This window comes from Sus scrofa, chromosome 17 (genome assembly GCF_000003025.6).
Source record: "Sus scrofa isolate TJ Tabasco breed Duroc chromosome 17, Sscrofa11.1, whole genome shotgun sequence".
Lineage (NCBI taxonomy): Eukaryota > Metazoa > Chordata > Mammalia > Artiodactyla > Suidae > Sus > Sus scrofa.
The window spans coordinates 24,904,347-24,928,822 of NC_010459.5; the positions used below are offsets into that span (position 1 = coordinate 24,904,347).

Below are 24,476 nucleotides of genomic sequence, written 5' to 3' on the forward strand. Positions count from 1 at the left end.
GGACCACACCACCCCCCCTAACGTGGGTGGGCTGCACCTAATCAGCCGAATAAGAAGGCAGATCCTCCCAGGGTAAGAGGAACTCCTGCCTGACAGCACTGAACTAGGGAAGCAGTCTGTCTTGTCTTTGGACTTGAATGGAAATGGTAGCTTTCAGAATGGAACTGACGCCAACCAGGCTCTGCTGGTTCTCGGGCCTTTGGACTCAGATTGGAACCATTTGCTCTCTGGGATCTCAGGACATCTCAGCCTCTATAACTAGGTGAGGCAATGCCTTATGACAAATCTCTACACACACGCAGACATCTTGTTGGTTCTGTTTCTCTGGAGAACCCTGGCTCATACAGCTTCCAATCCCCAAATGGGTGAAGTGGTGAAAAAGCACTACTTCAGTACCATGAGTTGCGTGCAGAAATGCAAAATTCACAATATATCGACTGCTAAATCTTACTGTCTTGTTAAAGACGGATGTTCAGATCTTGGGCATCCAGACTAATTCTATCGCTGTCTCACAGTTTTGGTTCAGTGGAACGGTGAGCCCTGCTGGTGAGGCTCATATCCTTCTGCCTTCCTCCATCCCAACCACCGTCTCATCCTCCTTCAGGCCACGGTCACCTCTGATCTGAAGGCAGTAACAGCTGGGTCACTGCCCTTCCTGCCTCCGTCTCCGCTGCTCCTCTCTTCTCGCTCTGGCAGTAAAAACCTCATCCCACCATTCCTCAGCTTAAAATACTCGCTGGGTCCCTCATTGCCCTGTGGTTCAATCCAAGGACATGAAAGTGGCTTTAGGATCCAGCTTTTGCTTCCACATCAGTTCCATCTTTGCACAGCAGATTCCCAGATCCCACTCTAGACTTGCTGAGCCAGAATATACTAGAATGAGGTTTGATATGTCTATTTCAAAAAGCTACTCAAGATCTTTCAAAGATCAGCCAGACTTGGGTTTGGGAACCACTGGTTTGGGAGTCGCATCCTTGATAAGCTCAGAGGAAGCTCAGAGGTGGTCATGACTGTCCCTGTAACTACTTGTCTCAACTCTGCTCCGAAAGGGCAGAGCCCCTTGAAGCCCCAGGAAGCACTTGACTGACATACACAGGACTGGCTCACTGCAGGCATGGGACGTGGTCCTGAGTGTGGGTTGTGACTGCCATAATCACCAGACAGCCTTGATAGAGAAAGCAAAGACCATCAGAGACAGACCAGCAGACATCACATCCCAACTGCCATGCTCTGAGACATGGTGGAACAGCAGCACCACCTCTACAGCATTCTTGACGCAGAAAATCAGACCTGACCTCAGTGGAGCCACTCAATCTACCTACTTGCCTTCAGAAGACACAGGATTAGAGAGGCATAGTGAACGACACCCCGTGTGACTAGCAAAAACTCAAATGTAAGAATTCACTGGACGGAAGACATGGTCCCATCAACAAACAGATGGTGGGAAAAAAAGAGGGAAGGCAAACCTATAGATTATAAGACACTTTCAAGACATATTGACCAATGCTAAGGGTGGATTTATTGTGGGTCTTAATGGAAGTACATCTGTTGAAAAAAAATGAGAAAATTGGTGTGGTCTGAACATTGACCAAGTATTTGTTTATATAAGAAATTAGTTAATTTCTGGTGTGTGTGTGGGTGTGTATGTGTGTGTTGATGATGGCATTGTAGTTGTGGTTTTTTTTCTTCCTCTTTTTAGGGCCAAACCTCTGGCATATGGAAGTTCCCAGGCTAGGGGTTGAATCAGAGCTACAGCTGCTGGCCTACACCACAGCAACACCAGATCCAAACTGTGTCTGAGACACAGCTCACATCACAGCTCACAGCAACACTGAATCCTTAATCCACCCTGAGTTTGGAAAGAACAAGGGAATACAAATGGTGCTCAGTAAAGACAGATAAAAATAATGATTTTCAAGTTTCAGAGTAATGAGTTAGGTCGTCCTTAATGAAATATAAATTATTATATGCTTAGCAGTGGAGAAAATATGTATGAAAAATATAATTTATTTAGAGAATGATTATCTTCCATATATATATAACACACACATATATATACACACACACATATATATATACACACACACATATATATACACACACATATATACACACACACATATATATACACACACACATATATACACACACATATATATACACACACACATATATATACACACACACATATATACACACACACACACATATATACACACACATACACACACACATATATATATATATATATATATATTTTTTTTTTTTTGGCTTTTTAGGGCTGCAGGTGCGGTGTATGGAAATTCCCAGGCTAGAGGTCGAATGGGAGCTACAGCTACTGTCCTATGCCACAGCAATAGCAACTTTGAACCCAAGCTGAGTCTTCAACCTACACCACAGCTCATGGCAACACTGGATCCCCAACCCACTGAGAGAGGCCAGGGATCGAACCTGCATCCTCACGGATATTAGATTTGTTTCTGCTGGGCCACAACAGGAACTCCCTGCCTTCTTTTTAATAATAGTTAAACCTCATAGTTTTAACAAAAGTGTATACTAGTGTCAAATGCATTCACTCACCCATCTGTCCATCTGTCCATCCATCTCGCCATCCGTCCGTCCGTCCATCCATCCATCTATCCATCCATTCATCCATCTATCCTTCTTCCTGCCTTTTGTTTAGCAAAGCAATAAAGGGACAGTGGAAAAATAAGAGGATGGAGAGAGGACAAAGTGAAAGACAAAGGAAGACAGTAAAGGAGGAAAGGAAGATTATAAATGCATGATGACTGCATTTATAAAAATTTTAAATAAACTTAATTTGTCTTTTGCTTTTTAGGGCCGCACGTGAGGTATATGGAAGCTCTCAGGCTAGTGGTCAAATCGGAGCTGCAGCTGCCAGCCTATACCACAGCTGCAGCAACATGGGACCTGAGCTGCATCTGCAAACTACACCACAGCTCACGGCAACGCCGAATTCTTAACCCACTGAGCGAGGCCAGGGATTGAACCTGCATCCTCATGGACACTAGCTGGGTTCGTTACCGCTTAGCCAGATGGGAACTCCTAAACTTTACTTTAAGAGCAGTTAAAACGTGACAGAAAAATAGAGAGGAAGGCAAAGAGATCTCTCCTACACACCCCCATCCTCACATACACACGGCCACTATGAAATTCCTGCACCAGAAGGTTCCATCTGTTATAATCAGTAGCCTACACTGACACAACATTATCACCCAAAGTCCACAGTTCACATTAGCGTTCACTCTTGCTCACTCTATGGGCTTTGACGAATGTGTACTGACATGTACCCATCATGACAGTATCCTACAGAGCAGCTTCACTGCCCCAAGAATCCTGTCCTCTGCCTGTTCACCCTCCTTCCCACCACTGACCCCTGATCCTTCTCCTGTGTCCATAGTTTTGGCTTTTCCAGAATGTCATATAGTTGGAATCATATAGTATGTAGTCTTTTCAGACTGGCTCCTTTCACTTAGTTTTATGTATTTAAGGTCACTCTATGTCCTTTCATGGTGTGACAGCTCATTTCTTTTTAATGTTGAGTAATATTTCACTCTCTGGATGTACCACAGTTTATTTATCCAGTCACCTACTGAAGGATGTCTTGATGGCATCCAAGTTTTAGTAGTTATGAATAAAGCTGCAATAAACATTCATGTATAGGTTTTTGTGGGGACATATGTTTTCAGCTCATTTGGGTAAATACCAAGAATGCAACTGCCAAACTGTATGGTGAGAGTGTGTTTAGTTTTAGAAGAAACTTCCAAACTGTCTTCCAAAGTAGCTGCATCGTCATTCATTCCTGCCACCAATGTAGGAAAAGTTCCTGTTGCTCCACATTCTCCGTGGCATCTGACAGCCATGCCGTTTTGGGTTCTGGTCATTCAAATAGGTGTACAGAGAGATATCTCATTGTTATTTCAATTTGCGATTCCCAATTGATATATGACATTGAATGTCCTCTTATAGTCTTTTTTTTTTTTTTTCTTCTTAACACTTGTCACCATCAGAAATTATCTCACTTGGAGTTCCTGCCATGGCTCAGTGGTTAATGAACCTGACTACCATCCATGAGGACTCGGGTTTGATCCCTGGCCTCGCTCAGTGGATTAAGGATCCAGTGTTGCCGTGAGCTGTGGTGGATGTCACAGACGTGGCTCAGATCTTGTGTTGCTGTGGCTGTGGTGTAGGCCGGTGGCTACAGCTCCGATTCAACCCCTAGCCTGGGAACCTCCATATACTGCTGGTGCAGCCCTAAAAGATCAAAAAAAAAAAACAAAAAAAAAAAAAAAACGGCAAAAAACAAAAGACAGAAATTGTCTCATTTATATATATGTATTTCTTCTTTTTTTTCCTTTTTATAGCCATACCTGTGGCATATGGAAGTTTCCAGGCTAGGGGTTGAATCGCAGTTGTAGCTGCCAGTCTGTGCCACAGACACGGCAACGCCAATCCAAGCCACATCTGTAATCTATGCCATGGCTTATGGTGATGCTGGATCCTTAACCCACTGAAGGAGGCTAGGGATCAAACCCGCATCCTCAAGGACAAACTATGTTGGGTTCTTAATGGGCTGAGCAACAACAGGAACTCCATTCTTTTATATTCTTTTATTTTATTTTATTTTATTTTTTGTCTTTTTGCCTTTTCTAGGGCCACTCCCATAGCATATGGAGGTTCCCAGGCTAGGGGTCTAATCAGAGCTGTAGCCACCAGCCTACACCAGAGCCACAGCAACACAAGATCTGAGCCACGTCTGCAACCTACACCACAGCTCACAGCAACGCCGGATCCTGCACCCACTGACCAAGGCCGGGGATGGAACCCATAACTCATGGTTCCTAGTTGGATTTGTTAACCACTGAGCCACAATGGGAACTCCTCTTTTATATTCTTATTTGCTATCTGTATATCTTCTTTGGTGAAGTGTGTGTTCAGGTCTTTTACCTATTTTTAGATCAAATTTCTCATTTCTTTATTGGTTAGTTTTAAAAGTTCACAGTATGTTTTGGATAAGGGGCCTTTATCAGATGGGTCCTTTGCAAATGTTTTTCCCCAGTATGAGGCTGGCATTCTCATTATTCTCATTCTTGGCATCGTCTTTTGTAGAGCAGAAACTTTTAATTTTAATAAAGTCCAGTGTATCAATTAATTCTTTCATGGATCATGCCTTTGGTGCTGAATCTGAAAGGTCATCACCGTACCCAAGGTCATCTGGGTTTTCTCTAATATTATCTTCTAGTTTTAGAGTTTTGCATTTTACATTTGGTCTATGATATATTTTGAGTTACTTATTGTGAGAGGTATAAGGTCTGTGCTAGAATCTTTTTTGCATATGGATGTATAGTTGGTCCAGCATCTTTGTTTGAAAAGACTATTTTTGTTCCATTGCATATCTTTTCTCCTTTGTCAAAGATCAGTGGACTTTATTTATGTGGATCTATTTCTGGGCTCCCTGTTCTCTTTCATTAATTGCGCTGTCTATTCTTTTGCCCCTAACACACTCTCTGGATGACTGTAGCTTTACCGCTAGTCTTGAAGTTGGGGAGTGTCTGTCCTGTGCCTTTGTTTTTCTGCTTCAGTATTGTATTGGCTGTTCCGGGACTTTCACCTCTCCATACAGACTTCAGAATCAGTTTGTCCACGTCCACAAATACCTTGCTGGGAGACTGCACTGAATCTATAGGTCAAGTTGGAAGACCTGATATCTTGACAATATTGAGTCTTCATATCCATAACACAGACAATCTCGTCATTTGCTTAGTTCTTGATTTCTTCCATCAGCATTTTATAGTTTTCTTCACATAGATCTTATACTATTTTATTAAATTTTTACCTAAGTATTTAATTTTAGGGGGTGCTAATATACATTCTACTGTGTTTTTAATTTCAAATTCCACTTTTTCACTGCTGGTATATAGGAAAGTGACTATTATATATTAACCTTGTATTGTGCAATCTTGCCATAATTGCGTCTCAGTTCCAGAAGACTTCTTATCCATTATTTTGGATTTTCTAAAGAGATAATCATGTCGCCTGTGAATAAGACATCTGCTTCCTTCTTAAGCAGAATGCCTTTTGTTTCTTTTTCTTGTCTTAGTGCATTAATTAGGACTTTAATTTTAAAAGTACACTGTAAGTCACCATATGGCGATGGGAAGATTGATCATTTCTAGTGTTTTCTATGTACCTGACACTTATCCAAGTATTTTACACATATCTCATTTAACCTTCTCAACAACTCAGCTATGAAGTGAGTTCTTTTATTACCTCCATTTTGTGGAAAAGAAAACTGATTCACAGAGAGGTTAAGTAACCTGTTGATGGTACTCAGCAAGTGGCAGAGCAAGGATTTAAAACTAGGTCTGCTGGACTATATAGTACCATATAATGTATATTTTAAGTCACTGTCTTGTATCAATTTGGGATATATACACGTTACATCTTCTATAGGTAGAACTTCTGTGCCATTCAGAAGTTCTGGGGCCAGGGGTTAGACCTAAGCCACAGCTTCAACCCAAGCCACAGCAGTGACAACACCAGATCCTTAATCCAATGTGCCATCGGGGAACTCTTCTCTTTTCTTTACTTCTTCTCCTTCCCTTCCTCCCTTCCCTAATAGGTGTTTTTAAGATACCATTTTCATTTGATCCCCTCAACAGCTCTGAAAAATTAGCTCTTTTGTTTCACATTGAGAATAATGAAGCTCAGAGTAGGTAAGTAGCCAGCCCAAGAGCCTATTATTGCAAAGTGGCATTTAAACCCAAGTTTAAACACAGGCAACACTAGATCCTTAATCCACTGAGCAAGGCCAGGGACTGAACCCACATCCTCACAGAGACACTGGGTCCTTAACCCACTGACCACAATGGGAACGCCTAGGTAAAAACTATTAAGACATCCAATCATAGAATTAGCCCAACATCCAATCCAGAGTGAGGCCCCACTTCCTTGCACTCTGCCCTGAGTCACCTAACCTGAGCCCAAGTGCTATTCTAAGTTCTTGGTAACACCTTGCAGAGACGCCACCTGCTTCCTCTGAAGCAGGTATCTGTTTTTCCTCAGGGCAGTGGGTTAATATAAATCTAACATTGTTAAAAAGTAGGTGTGTTGCTGGGGGTTGCTAGCCAAAAGGCATTACGCTTACCTATTTTTTTGTAGGCAGAAGCTCAGGGACGCATCAGGTATGTTGGGGACTCCTAAGGGGTGGTCCTGCCCTCAGTGACCCGGGAGATGCAGAGAGAAGCAACTGGCTGTGTAGAACAGCAACATAAACACAGAAGAATGGTGCTCATTTCGTCATGATCCTGGGCCCCCAATCTTTCTCACAGTGGACAAGAGCTTGACCATGATCAAATTGTCAGAAGCCATTTCTAAATTTTCAGATGACAATTTTACAGGTTGAGTGAAAGGCTGGTGTTACGGCATGAAAGTCCTGGCATCTTCCAGGGGTCAGCATGTATAAGAACATAATTGAGTGTCTCTGCCCTTGGAAACTGATTTTGCAAGTAGACGTGACAGACTGAGGTGCCCACCTTGTTACCCATTATGACTGCAGGAGGGTGGCGCTCCCTTGTCCTTCCCTGGCTCTGAAATGTGCCAGAAGGTGCCATCGCTGTTGCCATTATCGCCACCACCGTCTTCACTCACCACTGCACCACCCAACACTTCTGAGAGCTTCTCTCTGTGCCAGGGTCCAGATTCTGTCCGTGATTTCACTTAACCCTCAGGTCAACTTCTGGAAGGTGGTGTCTAATTTATCCTCATTTTACAGATAAAGCAGCCGTTGGTGACGTTAACTTTGAAATAGAGCCAGATTCAAGACCCAGGATGACATGCTCCAAGGACCACTCTCCCAGCTCTCACACAATGTTCATCCATCTTCCTAACGCTCTAGCTAAGGAGGTGAAAAAAAAGGCAGACAAAAAGGAGTGGCCTTGGGCTGGTGCCCACTCTAGGACTTCCAAGTATATGTCCTAGAAATTTCCTGGGTCCTTACTTCCAGAGGTGGTGGTTTTATTCTTGAGAGCTTTACTGTTCTGGAGGATTTCATTTGTTTTCATTAATTACAGTTACTCCTTGAAATGACAGACTACTGAGATGATGAGCGGAAGTGTTCCTAGTAGATAATAACATTCCTGAAATTAGTGACACAAAACACAAAACAAAAACCTCATCTGGGCAGATTTTTCTGAGAATTTGGTGAATGATTCAGGGAATTTGAAGCACATGCGAAATATCAGGAGAGATTAAGAATTCCATTAGACGTCTATCTGTTGCCTTCAAGTAACTTTAGAATACAAATAAGGGAGTTTGGGACCTAAACATATCTTTGGATATGAGCAAGAAAGGAACAGGTATCTCAAAAGAAGTGGAGACAACGCTCATGGACATTCCAGAATCAAGTATGTGGAAGACCCAACTCCATCTCAAATGCAGAGTATGCTGAGGATTGAGAAAAGGAGCCTGCTCTGAAAGATGTTCCACTAGGAACTAAGGCTTGCCACTTACGGGCTCCTGACCAAGACTTAACCTTCTCACCTGTAAAATGGAGATAATAATAGAAGTCACCTCAACAGCTGGCTGGGAGGAGTAAACGGCCTGATGTATCAAGCCTTTCACGTATGCCTGGCACTTAGTAAACACTTAGTAAACATGACATTGCAGGAGCATTATGTGGAAGCCTATGGAATTGCCAATATTCCTGCATTTCTGACCTACCACAAGGGCAGGTTCAATCTAACAGTAATGGTATCTGGCTTCAAGGATAGTAAGTAACAAGGTGGAGTTCCCACTGTGGCACAGTGGGTTAGGGGTTTGGCATTGCTGCAGCTGTGATGTAGAGCACAGCTGCAGCTCAGATTCCATCCCTGGCCTGGAAATTTCCATATGCCACATGTGCAGCCTAAAGGGAAAAAAAAATAAGGATAGTAACAAGAACCTTTCTGCTCAAGAAAAGGCACTGGGCAGAGACTGATGTAATCATATCCCGTTATCTCCAGAGCCTTTTCTGCTGGGCTGCTGTCTGAGTTACAGGAAGGGCTGGATGAGCTGGGACGTAAGCTACATGTGGGAAGTGTTGCTGTCAGAACCCTCGGCCTGCCCATGACGTGCACACTTGCACTGAACCCATGTTCGGAGTGGGGGGTGGTGCACCACAGTGGCAGCAACATCAAGACTGCCCACGTCAGAAACCGTCCAAGAGTCTATGGGTCTTTTTGAGCAAAAGTGCATGGAGGCGTTGGAGCATGAGATGCAAAGCAGTAACAGGGTGGATTATAGAAACACTGGCCCCAGATATAAACCAGAGTTGTCTGCTAACTATATAGGTGGAGCCAACAAAGTTTATCAGTAAGCATCAGTGCTAGGGGCCAAGTTTACTCCTCCTCTTAGCATCACCATGTCCTGACTCATTCCTTTTTATGTGCTACATACCATGACTCCATATACGTCACAACCCCATATACACCCTGACCTCATACACACTCCGACCCCATACACACTGGGACCACTGCCACACACAACTGAACTTCCTCTCTCCGAGGTGAGAAAATCAATCTCTAAAGCATCTTGTGATAGGCAGAAATTTCTGTTACTACCCATCATTTTTACACTAATTATACCTTTTTACAAGCAAGATTTAACTTATACAATTTAAAAAGCAGCAATGTGGTGTCTATGTCTTCCATGTGAAACCATTTTATGCTTTTTTGCTGATATGCTCACATGGTCCAAATCTTGGAAATATTTTAATAGCAAGGAAGATGGAAACACGACTGAATGCTTAAACCACCGCTCTATGCTGCTCAATCAGTGTGAAGAGGTTTATAGAGTTGCATTTCTGGATTTTAAAAATCAGCAGATAATTCCTTTTGAGCCAACACTATGTATATTAGTGTCTACCAATACAAATGGGTCCTACTGGAATCCATTTTTCTGTATGTGCTTATGTATTTAATTATACACACCTCTAGGTAAAGTTTCATACAGAAATTTAAACATATGCTCTTCGAGGGAAGGAAATATCATCATTTATCTTGATATTCTATTTAACACCTAGCGCAGTCTCTAGCAGGGATTAGGAATTAAATAAATGTATATTGAGTTCAATCAAACAGGAAGTCCAGGAAAATAAATGTTAATTTCCACCTGAAAATGCATTAAATCGGTGACTTCTAATGTTAGATTGAAAAAAAAAATCAACAGTAGTTGTAGGAAATTAATCCAAGAAGCTCAGGTTAACTTTCTGTTAAAGCAAAGCTAAATTACACACTCTCCTTGAAAAGAACATAAATCTTCTAAGATTGAACAGTCATCATTAGGTGAAACATTTAATTTAAAATGTAAGTCCCTATTTCCAGGAGGTGTGAAATGCATTCCAGAAAGGTGAATGTCACCAGTAAACCACAGCCGCAGGCAATAGGAGGGATGCTTGTATTGGAAGAGAGGCTAACACAGAACCCCGTTCACCAACAGCTGGTGGCTTAGGAGGGCTAAGTGGTTAAGCAGATCCTGAAAGAACAAACACAGGCTCCATCTGAAAGCACCAAGGATGAAAGCGAGAGAGAGCTTTGTTCTGACTTTGTTCTGACTCTGGAAGCAGGATGCTCTGACAGCTGAGCTCACGAACGTGCAACACAAAAAACACCCAATCTGTGTGGGCCAGCAGTCGCCATGTGCATTTAATCAGAGCCTTGAGTAGGTCAGGACGTCAACAGTCTACTTTCTGTTAGTTTGCAAATGTGTTTCGATATACTGTCATTCTGCATCTTTCCATTAAAGACCACTCTAGATAACTGAGGCTGGTAAGGGTGCGGTCAAGAAAACCATCACTAGTTCTACTGTTATTTTCAAATTATGCATATGATACAATTACACCTTGAGGAGAACTTGGTCAAGCAGACTCACCATGACAATCTTTCCCCGGAATGTAAATTCTTCAGCTGGTATTAGGGTCAAGCCCCCTCACAGGCTGATTTTATTTATTTATTTTCTCTTTGTAGGGCCACAGGTGTGGCATATAAATTCCCAGCTAGGGGCTGAATTGGAGCCACAGCCACAGCCACACCAGATCCAAGGTGCATCTGAGACCTAAGCCGAACCTCTGCGACAATGCCAGATCCTTAGCTGACTGATTGAGGCGATGCACTGAACCTGCAACCTCATGGATAACAATCAGGGTCTTAACCCACTGAGCAACAATGGAACTCCTGACTTTTAGAGGCCTGCAATGACCCCTCCAAACCTCCGTCATCACAGTTCCAGGACCTTTTCAAATGTATAATTCTATACTTTAATGCACATGTCTGTAAGCATGGCCACACTCGGAAAACTCATCTTCCCTCAGAACAGTCTATGCTGAGGATCTCAAAACTCTCAGATGCCCAGCATGGAGCCTGATCTCCTTGTCTTCAAGTTCTGCATGGCCCCCACTCCTGCCTTTGGCTTTCACTGGAAACTCTAGTCTCTGGGTGCTTCCCTAATCCTTGGTGCACTGGCACTACTGGACACCAGGGCAGCCACTAAGACTGGCTCTAGGAATGGGAACAGTACCAAATTTTTAGGGAGGACACGGCAATTCACAAAGGGCTGTATCGAGCGTCCTCTTACTTGATTTCATTTGCAATAGGTCTTATTTTTACTACTCTTGAAGGAGTATCAGAGGGGACTTTGTTGGGTCCCTGGGAAGCTTGTTGACTAGAGTGAGCTCTTTGTGATTTTGTCTTCTCTGCCTCGGTGGCCACAACGGCAAGAGAGCAGCCAATGACCAAGGGCCACCTGCGATCATGCCTCGGCACAGATGCTGTCTCAGTAGCATCAGATGCCAAGCAAATAAGCAACTCTGCCCCAAAAAGAAATATGAGCTATAGAAAGCAGTCTGCTAGGCATGCTGGCAGGGAGGCAGTCAGAAAAACAACAGTTGTGTTGAACCAAAGTTCTCCAAGTAGCTGGCTCTGAAGACGAAGTTAAAATAAGTCAAACAAAACCGAACCATGACTAAAATAGGTATGCGTCTTTTTGCTTCCAACCATCCTGAAAAAGTAACTGTGGTGCGATACTATATGACTTCAGTTAATTAATTCAAGTTTTTGGCAACAGGCTTCATCCCCCTGTTCTGCATTGTGCACCATCTGTCTCTGTGAATATTTAGTTCGCACCCACAACCTGCTTCCTAACCCTTGGAATAAATGTATCTCCTTCAGACCCAGGATGATGCCCAGTTAGACTGGGGTGGGGTGTGTGGGGGGAGGGGAGAAGAAGACATATTTTAAATAAACTGGTCTCATTACTTTATAATCTGCTGCTGCTACCTCTCATGTTACGAAGCTGCACCATCAAATCGTGAGCCAGAGGTAAGTGTTTAAGAGGAAGGATTCTCACTGGTCAGTGGGAGGGCAAGTTTTCTACACACGGAGAAAGCAAAGCTTGATTCTGTTACCTCTAAGTGACTCCGCCTCTCAGCAATCACACGCTCATCCTTGTTTCCAAATAGTTTCTTTGGTGGGAATTCAAGGGTCGCAAGCTGAAATACATATTTTACAAGAGATGCATTAATATCACACCTGTGATGTTTGGGCTCTTCGTAATCAATTATATATTACTATTATTTGGAATCTCTATCAAGGGATGGAAAGAGAAGAGGTTGGAGGTTTAAAGACAGTAGGTCCTAGAGTTCCCTGGTGACCTAGCGGTTAAGTCACTGCGGTGGCTCGGGTTCGATCAATATCCTGAGAACTTCTGCATGCCCCGGGCATGGCCCAATACATAAATAAGGTAGGTCCTGCTTGTTTAGCCACCAACCAAATGTGTGACCTTGAACAGACCAGGGGAGTTTCCACAAGGGTCAACCAAGAGGAAGGATGACAGGGACTCCACAGGAAGCACAGACTTGCGTCTCAATGTTTTGTCCCAGATGATGTACGCATCCATCTCTTTGCCAGACGGCATTTCACATGTTTTCTTTTTTAAAACATGAGTTTGCTTTTCTTTTATTCCTCTACTTATACTGGAACTCAATTATTTTTTTGTGTTGAGATGAGAATTTGAAAATTTGACTTGAATCTATCTGAACATTATTTTGTGCCAGAGTTTTTAGGATCATTGTTCTTGAAACATCCCACATTGCCTTTGCTCAGCTCCTGCTGCAAGTGAAGAGCACCCATGTGAAAAGAGGACTTCTTTTCAATCTTTTCACCTTGTTTCCTCAAGAACAAAGGTTTAGAATTTGTTGGAGCCAGGTCTGGGAATTTCTTAAGTATTTTCCTTGTGCTTTGCTTCTTGGAAGTACAAAAATTGCCATAAATAAAGGTAAGTTCTCTTAGAGACACTAAGGCAAGAAAGAACTCATCAGCTGGTGGAGACCTGAGCTAGGGTGGCTTTGGCTGAATGAATGCTGAATGGTGACAGCTGCGGGTGCTGAGGAACTTCACTGTTTCCTCCCTTCCTCGCCTTGTCAGGTTCAGACACATGGAGAAGCCAATGGAGCGTCATCAAGAAAAAAAATGAACATTTTCCTCCCACAATATAGGTTACAGGGTGCCACCAATGCCTCTTTTATACATATGCAAATCTTAGTTGATTTAAATATATATCACCACAGTGGGGATAAAAAATTAAGGACTTTAGCAGCGGTATATTTAGTACTTTGAAAACTTAGTATTAAGTAGAATACATATGCAGAAAAGTGCACATAAGTAAATCCGAATTTTCAGCATCTCAATACACTGTAACCACCACCGGGATCAAGAAACAGGACATCCCCAGCAGCCCAGGACCTCCCAAGTGCTCCCTTCCACTGCCCCCTTCTGCCCTGTGCAAAGGCTGGCACTAGCCTGGCTTCTAACAGCATGGTGTAGTTCTATTTTTTTTTTTTTTTTTTTGCTTTTTAGGGCCACACCCACTTTCATCCCATATGAAAGTTAACAGGTTAGGGGTCACACCGGAGCTACAGCTGCTGGCCTATGCCACAGCCATGTGGGATCTGAGCAGCATCTGCGACCTATACCACAGCTCACCGCAACACCAGATCCTTAACCCACTGAGCGAGGCCAGGGATCAATCCCGCAATATTATGGATCCTAGTCGGGTTTATTAACCACTGAGCCGCAAAGGGGAACTCCCTCCCCCCATTTTTGAACTTCATGTAGATGGCATCACATGGCATGAACCCTTTTGTGTCTACTGTCATCGCTCTACCTCGTGTTTGCAGATCCTCCCAGGCACCATGTGCAGCAATAATTTGCTCATTCTGGGAGTGAACAGTATTCCGTATGTGAATGCTCCGCCAACTGACTTGTTCAGTCTCTGATTACTGACCTTTGGGCTTGTTTCCAGTTTTTGGCCATTAGGCATTGTGTTGCTATGAACATTTTCCTATAGGTTTTTTTTCCCTTTCATTTTTTAAAGTTTTATTGAAGTACAGTTGATTTACAACACTGTGATAATTTCTGAACAAAGCGATTCAATTATACGTGTACACACATCCATTCTCCTATAGGTTTTCTGATAAACCAATGTAGGGAATGTGGTTGGTCACAGTCTTAGGGGTGAACGTGCCAGGCTGCATGGAATGCAGGTGCTCAGCTGTACTGAAATTATCAAATGGTTTTCCAAAGCGGTCCTACTCACTGGCACTCCTACCAGCAAAGAATGAGAGACCCAGCTGCTTTAGATCCTCACCAATACCCGGTGCTGTGGGCTTTTCCATCTTAGCAATTCTGGCAGGTATGCTGTGATTTCTATTGTGGTTTGGATTTGCATTTTTCTAATGAACCATGATGTCGAGCATCTTTCTACATGCTCCTTGACCATCTGGTTACGCATTTTGGGGAACTGTCTGTTTAACTCTTTTGGTTTGCTTTCTTTTTTGTAAACTCGTATATGCCTTTTTCTTATTAAGCCTCCTTTTCACTCTCTTTAAGGTATCTGATGACTCCAGAGCCTGTTTTAAAAGTTAACTGAAGTCAGGCAGAGGTTTGCGCTTTTCACAGTCAGAGACATCTTGAGGTGAGTGGCGTGTAGCACCTCTCTTTTTTTCCCACCAATGTTCCAATTTGGTTGCTTACATTGAGCTTTAAAATGAGTCCAAGGTCAAGTGACAGACCACAGGCACTGAGGTAAGACAGGCCCAGTATGAATTAGCTACTCTTATTATTTAGAGAGATCTGGTAATTACCAAGAAAGTAGCAAGCCACACCCCCTGGTCCCCTCTCCCCATCCCTGTACAGGTGATATGGCTTCAAGGGTTTTCTGGAATCCTGCCTCGCCAACACAAACACACTTCCCATATGTTACTGCTCAGAGAAGACAGGTGCCCAGAGCGTGTCTTCTGGGCTTCATCCAGCCTCGATTTCATCCTGCACAAATGTGCCTACCCCACCCACACCCCCAAATGCGGTGATGATGAAAGCTTGGCAAGCAGGCTTTCACGGTTGTTTTGTCATTTTCCTCTGTGGCTGATGAGGGGATATGGTTTCTATCAGGGGAAATTTACAGGCAGGTTTGCATGCTCAGTCAGGACTAGGGCACTGAAAGAACCTTGGGCAGCTGAACTGGGTGGGGAGCAAACATTTACATTTCCTCGTGGTCCACAGCGGTATCCCATCCTGAGATGGAGGCTAGTATTTTGTGCTCTGACCATCCACCCTGTGAAATAAATATGTACAAATTCTGTGTAATACTGTTGTTCAGATTGTAGGAAGGAAAGGGCAACCTTAAACGGCACTGAGGTACATAATCCTAACAGTCTAACTCCACAGATAAAGAAATGCAGATCCAGATTTCAGGGACTTAGAAAGGTTCCAAGGGAGTTCCCATTGTGGCTAGGGGGGTTGAGAACCCAAAGTAGTGTCCATAAGGGTGCAGTTTCAGTCCCTGGCCTCGCTCAGTGAGTCAAGGGTCCGGCATTATTGCAAGCTGTGGCATAGGTGACAAATGTGACTCAGATCTAGTGTTGCTGTGACCACAAAAAGAAAAAAAAAAAAAAAAAAAAAAAGAAAGGTTGCAAGTCATGGGCTGGCTGAGTCAAGACAAGGAACCCAGATGACTCTAGGTTTTCATAATGAGGCTGTAGAGAGCATCTTTGGGGCATGGAAGACCTCCTGAAGTCTCCAGGGCCTGGAATCCAGATGAATGGCAGTGACCCTTCCTCCAGTGTATTGGCCTGAAAAATGATGGATAGCTGCTGGCAGTGGTCAACAGGTCCACCAAGAGCTGTCAACAGAACCTCCCTGAGCACCTACACCAACAGAGGTGACAGGGGTTGGCGATGGGGTGGCATAACAGGAACATGATGGGTCTGGAGGCACAGTCCCAGGAGTCTGTCCTGGGACATAGAGGATTACCTGTTCCTGTCGCCTTTCTCTTCACAGAAAAACAGGAGCACAGAGTTGAGGTGAAGGAGGTGGGGAGAGACAGAACGGGGGCACAAGTTCCCATGGGATGGGTGATAAGTGCACAAGATCCCCTCTGCATCCTTTGGGTGGGGCTGGGCCACAAACAAACTAAAGTAGAAAGGTAAGGTCGTGAGGCAAGGTATTAAAAAATGTACTGCCTCCATCGAAATAGTTATATTTACATCAGAAACGCTTTTCAGCCTCTTCCCTCTGAGAGAATGGAAACTACCTCCATTCCTCCTTTTTAGAAAATCTTGACAGTGCTGTTTAGCCTCGCAATCTATAAACTCTTAGGCTGAATGAGATGAAATTGCCAATCTTGAAGTTAAACATGGCTGCATATCAGCAATTCCATCTGGTTAAACCCCATATAAAACTCTGACATTTTTAAACGACCACTAGGGTGAAGATCCATCTCCAGCTGCTTCTACCTGCCAAGGATGAATATCCTGGGGACTGTCTATCGGCTGCTCTAAACCAATATTCTTTCTAGAGAAGAGTCTTCTTAAAAGTGCTCAAAAATAAAATGAAACTAGAAATATCTTATAGTAAAAAACAGGCGACATTAAAAGAGCCGAGGAGTTGGGGTAAATAGCGTAGGTGGCATAGAAGCCATTTAGGGGCCAACAGCTGTTGGCACAGAACGGATTAGAGCGGCATGCTCAGCATCAGCCATCTTTTTTTTGGGGGGGGGGGAGATCATCATAACCTTTACGTGGATTAAAGGAAAGAGGGCAGGAACTACTGCTTAATTCATGATATCAGAAAATCCGTCTAATCCTTTTTATCTTTAATATTATAAAAATCCTTAGAAGGGTTTAGAAATCTGGGTTAGAAAAGAGGTCTGAACTTTTTTCTCTCCACAAGTACAAAGTTACTACCTTCATTTATTTTGAAACAGAACAGCAAAAGCAACCCTCGGTAGGTTTCATTTCTGGATTGGGAATTATTTCAACTGTCCAAATACTTTTAAAAATGGACAATTTACCAAGATAGAAAGAACCACTAGTCAGGACAAATAATGTGCCTGGAGAGCCAAAAAAGGGAGAAAATCTCTTTTCCATTTTGCAGAAAGTGTTGTTGTCTGAAAAGTAATATGTCCAACAAATGAAGAATAAAGAAGAGGCTCAGAACGGGGGGTGACTGAATCGTCCCTGACTTTCTCACTCATGTCCTACATACACTGACATCTATTGTTTGTTTGGCTTCTCATGTTAGACATAAAATTTAAAATAAAATCAATCATATTAATTGGGCATTTATGTTTCTTCTCAAAATTTTTATAGTTAAAATTTTTTCATTTTCGTTGCTTCATTTTTTTAATTGAGCAGATGGTTGAGATCTTATTTCCATGAGAAACACTGTCAGGGACAGTAAACAGCAAACCACTGGTGGAGGAGAGGCTCCTCTGATTTCCTTTGTAATCTCTGACAAAGGAAATACAGTGTCCTATGTTTCCAAAAATTAAAGTTCCTCAAGTTCTATACTCCTGACAATAACCAAATTCTAAAGGAATTCAGATAAATGTTTCTGATGTGTATAAAAACGATCAAGATACTTGGGATTCAGTAATGAGGAAAAAAATAACTTTCTTCCTTTTTGTAAGATTATCTTTTCAGAAAAGGCAAGAACTATCATTTCACCTTATGACTTTCATGAAGAGCGTCGCATGTTAAAAAGTGTGTGTGTTCTTTGCCATTCACCTAGTCATCTGAACCCACTAGGCAAAGCTCAGTAGCAAAATTCTATTATTTTGTTGATATGTCAAAAAAAAGTCAGTGTAACAGAAATAACCTTTCTACAAACCATAACACTGATGGAACAGCTCTGGTTAAAGATGGTAGAGTCTAACTTCACTCAGTGTGATAACCTCTGATATCCCTTATATGTGCAATCTGATTTTTAAAATGATGCAAGGGAGCTTGTTTATAGAACATAAACATGCAGATTTCACAAGCAATCTTATGAAACCATGGAAGGGAGGGGAGGAACTGGGAGGATGGGAAGAACATATACACACTACTGTATAAAACGTGATTAATAGTAACCTACCGCATAACAACAGGGAACTCTACTCATTAGGTTATAATAACCATATGGGAAAAAAATAATGCATTTATATGTATGGCCGATTCACTTTGCTGTATACCTGAAACTAATACAACATTGTAAGTCAACTATAATCCAATAAAGTTAAAAAAACAAACAAACATGGTGGAGTAAAGCTTTTGTTGGCTCCCCTTATCGCCATCAAAAGCACCACAAACAACAAAGGTGATGAAAAGTAAAGGAAACACTCTGTCTCCAGACTAGGAAGCCTCTGAGCCTCCCTTCCAGGGCCCGGGCCATGAGCTGTCCACTGGAGCAGGCTGCCAAACCCCCAGGTATTCCACGAAGTGCCTGTTAAAGATGAAAGCTGGGGACAGGAGAAGGTGGCGACACCACGCTGGCAGCAAAGAGGACGGCAGCAGGGGCTGTGGGAGGAGAACCTAGAGCTGTCCAAGGTGTTGGAAGGAGATCAGGCCAGAGGCAGGCACTGGGCTTTACTGCCACAGAGAGTGACCCCACAGTCTCCGCCAACACCAGAAAATAAAGAGAAGATGCATCTCAGTGCAAAGGAAAAATGGGTGGGAAAAAATTCAGAAACATTCCAGGCAAAGGTTTAGGCACGTGGTAGGCTTGCTGCCTTGCCTCCTTCCTCCTCCCCAAAAGGATGCTGGGTAAAAATTAAGGAAATCTCAAGAGTATAGACTTTAGCTAATAATAATAATGTATCAATACTGGTTCACTAGTTATGCCAATGCCCTATACTCAAGTAAATTGTTAACAGGGGAAAGTGGTTACTTTTTTTTTTTTCTTTTCCTATAAATCTAAAATTATTCACATAGGATCTGGTTTCTGATCTGATATGGAAGGAGCCTAGGAGTTGTGATTCCTGTCCTCACAACAAGAAAACAACTGACCAAACTGAGGGTTATCAACTCTTTTTAGATTCATTGGAGAACTGAGGCCACAGGGCAAACACGGGTTCCCAACCAGAGAGATGGACAGGCAGAAACAGAGAAGCAGAGCTTAGCTGGGGCAGAAGCTCAAAACTGGAGTCAAAGAACAAAATAATGCCATTTGTAGCAACAGGGGTGCAACCAGAGATTATCATACTGAGTGAAGTAAGTCATAAAGAGAAAGACAAATACCACATGATGTCACTTATATGTGGAATCCAAAATATAGCACAAATGAACCTATCTACAAAACAGAAAACAGATTCATAGACATAGAGAACAGACTTGTGGTTGCCAAGGGAGTGGGGGATGGAGTGGGATGGACTGGGAGTTTCAGGGGAGTAGATACAAACTATTACATCTAGAATGGATAGGCAATGAGGTCTTACTGTATAGCACAGGGAACTATACCCAATCTCTTGGGATGGAATATGATAAAAGGGTAATGAGAAAAAGAATGTGCATATATATATATATATATATATATATATACATACACACACACACACACACACACACACACACACATATATATGAATATGACCAGGTCATTTTGATGTACAGCTGAAATTGACACAACACTGTAAATCAACTATAATGAAAAAGAAGAAACACAACAAAACTGGAGCCAGTTTAAATTACAATTGATGAACTGCTAGAGGCTCAGTGTAGACGAGTATGACAGCTAAAAAAACTCCAAAGGAGCTAGTTTTCAGAGAACTGGGATTCCCATACTTTTGTGAGGTTGACCTCCAGAAGTCCCACAAGATTCTCACTGTGAAGACAGGAGAAAAATCCCCTGAGCTCTGCAGAAAGTGGGCACTGGGGATGGGGGTGAAGGAGTACTTTTGAAATTCACCCAGAACACTCTGTTGTCCTTAACAAGGCCTCCCCTCAAGAAATACTCTTACTGGAATCAAACCACCTTGGGTTTTACCAAAGCCTAATGGTCCTGGGGGTGTGGAACGCCCACCACAGGCTAAGACTGAGGCATAATCACAGGCCTGCAGACTTTTCCTCCAACACACACACCCCCCAACAGGGCTCCTGAATGACAAAAGGGATGCAGCTGAAGGAAGTGCTCTATTTAAGAGTCTCTGGGAAAAATCCAGAGAGGGAGTCTATTGTGGCTGAAGAGTAAGGAACCCGACTAGCATTCATAATGACTAGGGTTCGATCCCTGGCCTCGCTTGGTGGGTTAGGGATCTGACATTGCTGTGAGCTGTGGTGTAGGGCACAGACGTGGCTCTGATCTGGTGTTGCTGTGGCTGTGGTGTAGGCTGGCAGTTACAGATCCGATTAGACCCCTAGCCTGTGAACCTCCACATGCCCCAGCTGGGGCCCCAAAAATGACCCCTCCCCCCAAAAAAAAACGAAGACAACAGTGGAAATACAAACAAGGGCACTAGAGGACATTGTAGACTCTGACACCACAGCCAGGGCAATCACAGCCTATATCCTAATCAGATAAATATGAAACTTCACACTAAAGGCCCACTTACCTCAGTTCCATTCACACACTGCATCCTGTCCAACTTTCAACAAAAATTAACAAGGCATGCTACAAGGAAGGAAACAGTCTGAGACTATTCTAAAATGAAAAAAGTTGGGAGTTCCCATTGTGGCACAGCAGAAACGAATCTAAGAACCATGAGGTTGCGGGTTCGAACCCCGGCCCTGCTCAGTGGGTTAGTGAGCTGTGGTGTAGGTCGAAGATGCAGCTCGGATCTGGCGTTGCTGTGGCTGTGGTGTAGGTCAGATTAGACCCCAGCCTGTGGTGTAGCTCCGATTAGACCCCAGCCTGGGAATCTCCACATGCCAAGGGTGCACCCCTATAAAGATTAAAAAAAGAAAAGAAAAAAGTTGACTGAGAAAAGAAAATCCAACACTTCAATGCCCTCCACCTGAGCCCCTATCCTTCCCAACCCCTCCACCTGCAAAAAAATTAAATAAATAAAAAGTAAAAAAAGTAAGCAAGAACTCAAGGAAGAGATGAAACAAATACAGTAGTAGAAAGAGAGCCCCAATGCAGAAACAAAATTGAACAAAGACAATAAAAACACAGAATAGCATATGGCATAAAGAGCAGAGCAAACAACAAGGCAAAGCAAAATGTGCTAAAGGGATGAAAATATGATCCAAGGAGTTTATAACTAATACAGAAGTGCCTTTGTTTGTTTTCAGTTTTCTGGCCACTCCCACCATGGCATGGGAAGTTCTGGGGCCAGGGACTGAACCTGCACCAAAGCAGGGAACCCAAGCCGCTGCATTGACAATGCCAGATCCTTAACCCGCTACGCCACAAGAGAACTCCACAAAAGTTTCTTTAAATTGTGCAGGCCACAAACAGACATTCTCAAGATGGCAAGAAGTCGGGTAAAACACATCAAGGCGAACATTTAAAAATCATTCTGTGTGATCAAAAATAATGGACCAAGAGATAGCACAATATAAGGATCTCAGGAACGAAGAAACCACAGTAAACACCACCTCTATTTAAACTCACAACTAGGAGAGAATTATGCATAATTTATGAATAAAGGGAATTATATATCTTAACAATATAAAAATATAATTTTAACAATTGGGTAGGGAGGAATAAATAGAATGTGATAATCTAATCTTTGTCATGAATCAACCGATCATTCATAAGGGGAAACAACTGATAATTTATCAAAATGAAACCGACCATATGAAAATGAGCTACTCTTGTTTAAATGTTTTTTATAATCTTTTTTCTTAAAGTCACATATATTTTAGAAGTTGTGGTGGAAAAAAATTTAATTTGAAGTTCAGAAATTTCTTTAGTTTTCCTTGATTTTCTTTTGCTTCCATTAAATTCAAGTAAAATTAAATTTAATGTTTGTAATTTAAAATAGTACATCTAGAATGAACCCAGTGTTACAAAGTTATTGCATTCCTTTTTTCCTATTCTTTTTTTTCTCATTTTAATTTCTGTGTATCTTTCTACATATCCATCCTTTTATCTGTGCCTATGCATTTAAGTACTTAGTGTTCACTAAATGGTAATATTAATTATATTTATAGAATGATTTTGAGTCATCTGTTGCTTTCTTGTATTATATGAAATTTTTATAAATGAGCATGCATCATTTTTATAGCAACAATAAAAAGTGATTATTTATTTTACAAAATTAATGGAATGGTTAAATTAACACCATATGCCTTTTTCTTTTAATAACCTGGGATTTAGGAAATCCAATTTCAAAGCAATGGTGTAGTTTTATCATCTGTTAAAATGAAGGAGTTAAAGATATTTCAGTTTCCTTTCAGCTCTGAAATTCTCTGTCTCAGGTTCTAATGACTAAAATCTCTCTACAATGAGTCAGAAGTAGTGCTATTTGTGGAGCTACTTTACCTATTATTGTGGCTACATTGCTTTTGAGGAGTTTACTTTTACTTCCCGTAACATCTTCACAGCATTCTTTATTTGAAGAAAAGCAAATATGTATACAGGGAAAATAGAGCCCAACATAATAATGACATGTTACTTTTCAGGAGGTTGTAGAATAGAAAGAGGACAGAGCAAAGGGGAATGCAGTATTCATGAGAAAACCCTTAAATGGTATCTCTTCCTGCTATAGCCATTATCCTTACAGCGGGAGTGGGAAATGATGCAAAGACATTTGAGCTCTTATGGGAAAATTGTACATTAAAGTTAAAAATGATGACTAAGGGCAAATATATTGGACATTTGTGGGAGACATGATCGGCCTAGAGAACACTGGAAGAAAATTGAACAACAGCCCTATGGCCTACTTTGGATAACTCTGAAATTTGATTATGCAGAGTAAAACAGAAGAAACAAACAAATGAGAGTTAAAATGGCACATTTCTTTGGCCTAAAAGAAACATAATGACAAGCTTATTCTGCAATTCAGTAAATAAAACATTCTAAAGACAAAAAGACTGGAATAAGAGCCATTAAAAAATGAAATCAATAATTAGGAGGCCTACTGACTTCCAATGAAATCTGTCTTGCCCTTCTGCACTCTCCAGGGAGTATAAAAATCTAAGCTATCAACTTTATTTTTTAATTTTTCTTTTTCTTTTTAGGGCCGTACCTATGGCATATGAAAGTTCCCAGGCAAGGGGTCGAATCGGAGCTGCAACTGCCAGCCTACGCCACAGCCACAGCAACACCAGATTGAGCCCACATATGCTGCAGCTTGGGACAATGCTGGATCCTTAGCCCACACAGGGAGGCCAGGGATCAAACCCACATCTTCATGGACACCATATCAGGTTCTTAACCCACTAAGCCACAGTGGGAACTCCTCGACTTTATTTTGCATCTTGAAGAAACAAGCCACTGACTTTTAGGTTGAACAATTGCTGTACATGAAGAACTATCAATAGGGTCAGAAAAGACAGAGGTTCCTGATAATATTAGCATCATTAATTTATGGAGTTATTTGTGAATCTCAGTTTTGGGAAAACGAAAGCACTGCGTATCCATTTATCCATCAAGTTGGCTAGCTGTATGTATATGTATGTATTTTAGAAATATAATCAGCAGTTTCTGTTGCTTTGTAATACTTCTTAATGATCTTAATGATCTCCGAGTAACGTTTTCATCTACAAGTTGGCTTTTCCCTTTCTGATTCCCAGTGAACTGACATAGCCCAATTTTTCCTAGGGGCCATCATGCTCAAATCCTGACTTCAATGTTTATTACATTATAATGAGCTAGGTCGGCCAGTCTGCTGCCATCAAGAAGACAAATTAAGTGTAATGAAAAAGTTTGCTTTTATTAGAAGCTTTACTCTCCTGGCCAAGATCATTTTTAGGTTAGCCAAGTGGTCTTGGCAGCAATAGACAGCGTTTTGATAAATGGCATCGTTGTTCTTTGGATATAAAGAATGGCAGCTGTAACACAGAAAAGAAATTAAAATGAACAATAAAAAGCCTTGCACATCTTTTATGATTTTATATCAATTAAGCAGCTAAAAGTGGATTATAAATCACTGAAAGAAAACTGAGAACAACTAATGAAGTATGCAATCTTGACTAATCAAAGGAAAACATGTGACTTTTG

The 24,476-nt window shown here is 42.0% G+C and overlaps 1 protein-coding gene across 1 annotated transcript in view; it reads right to left on the bottom strand.

The window, feature by feature from the left end:
- Positions 1-24,476, bottom strand: part of KIF16B (kinesin family member 16B) — a 306,852-nt gene that overhangs the window by 22,208 nt on the left and 260,168 nt on the right. The window contains exon 25 of the mRNA XM_021078047.1: positions 12,461-12,544. Within this exon, the coding sequence (XP_020933706.1) occupies positions 12,461-12,544 (84 nt within the window). The remainder of the gene's footprint in view (positions 1-12,460; positions 12,545-24,476) is intronic.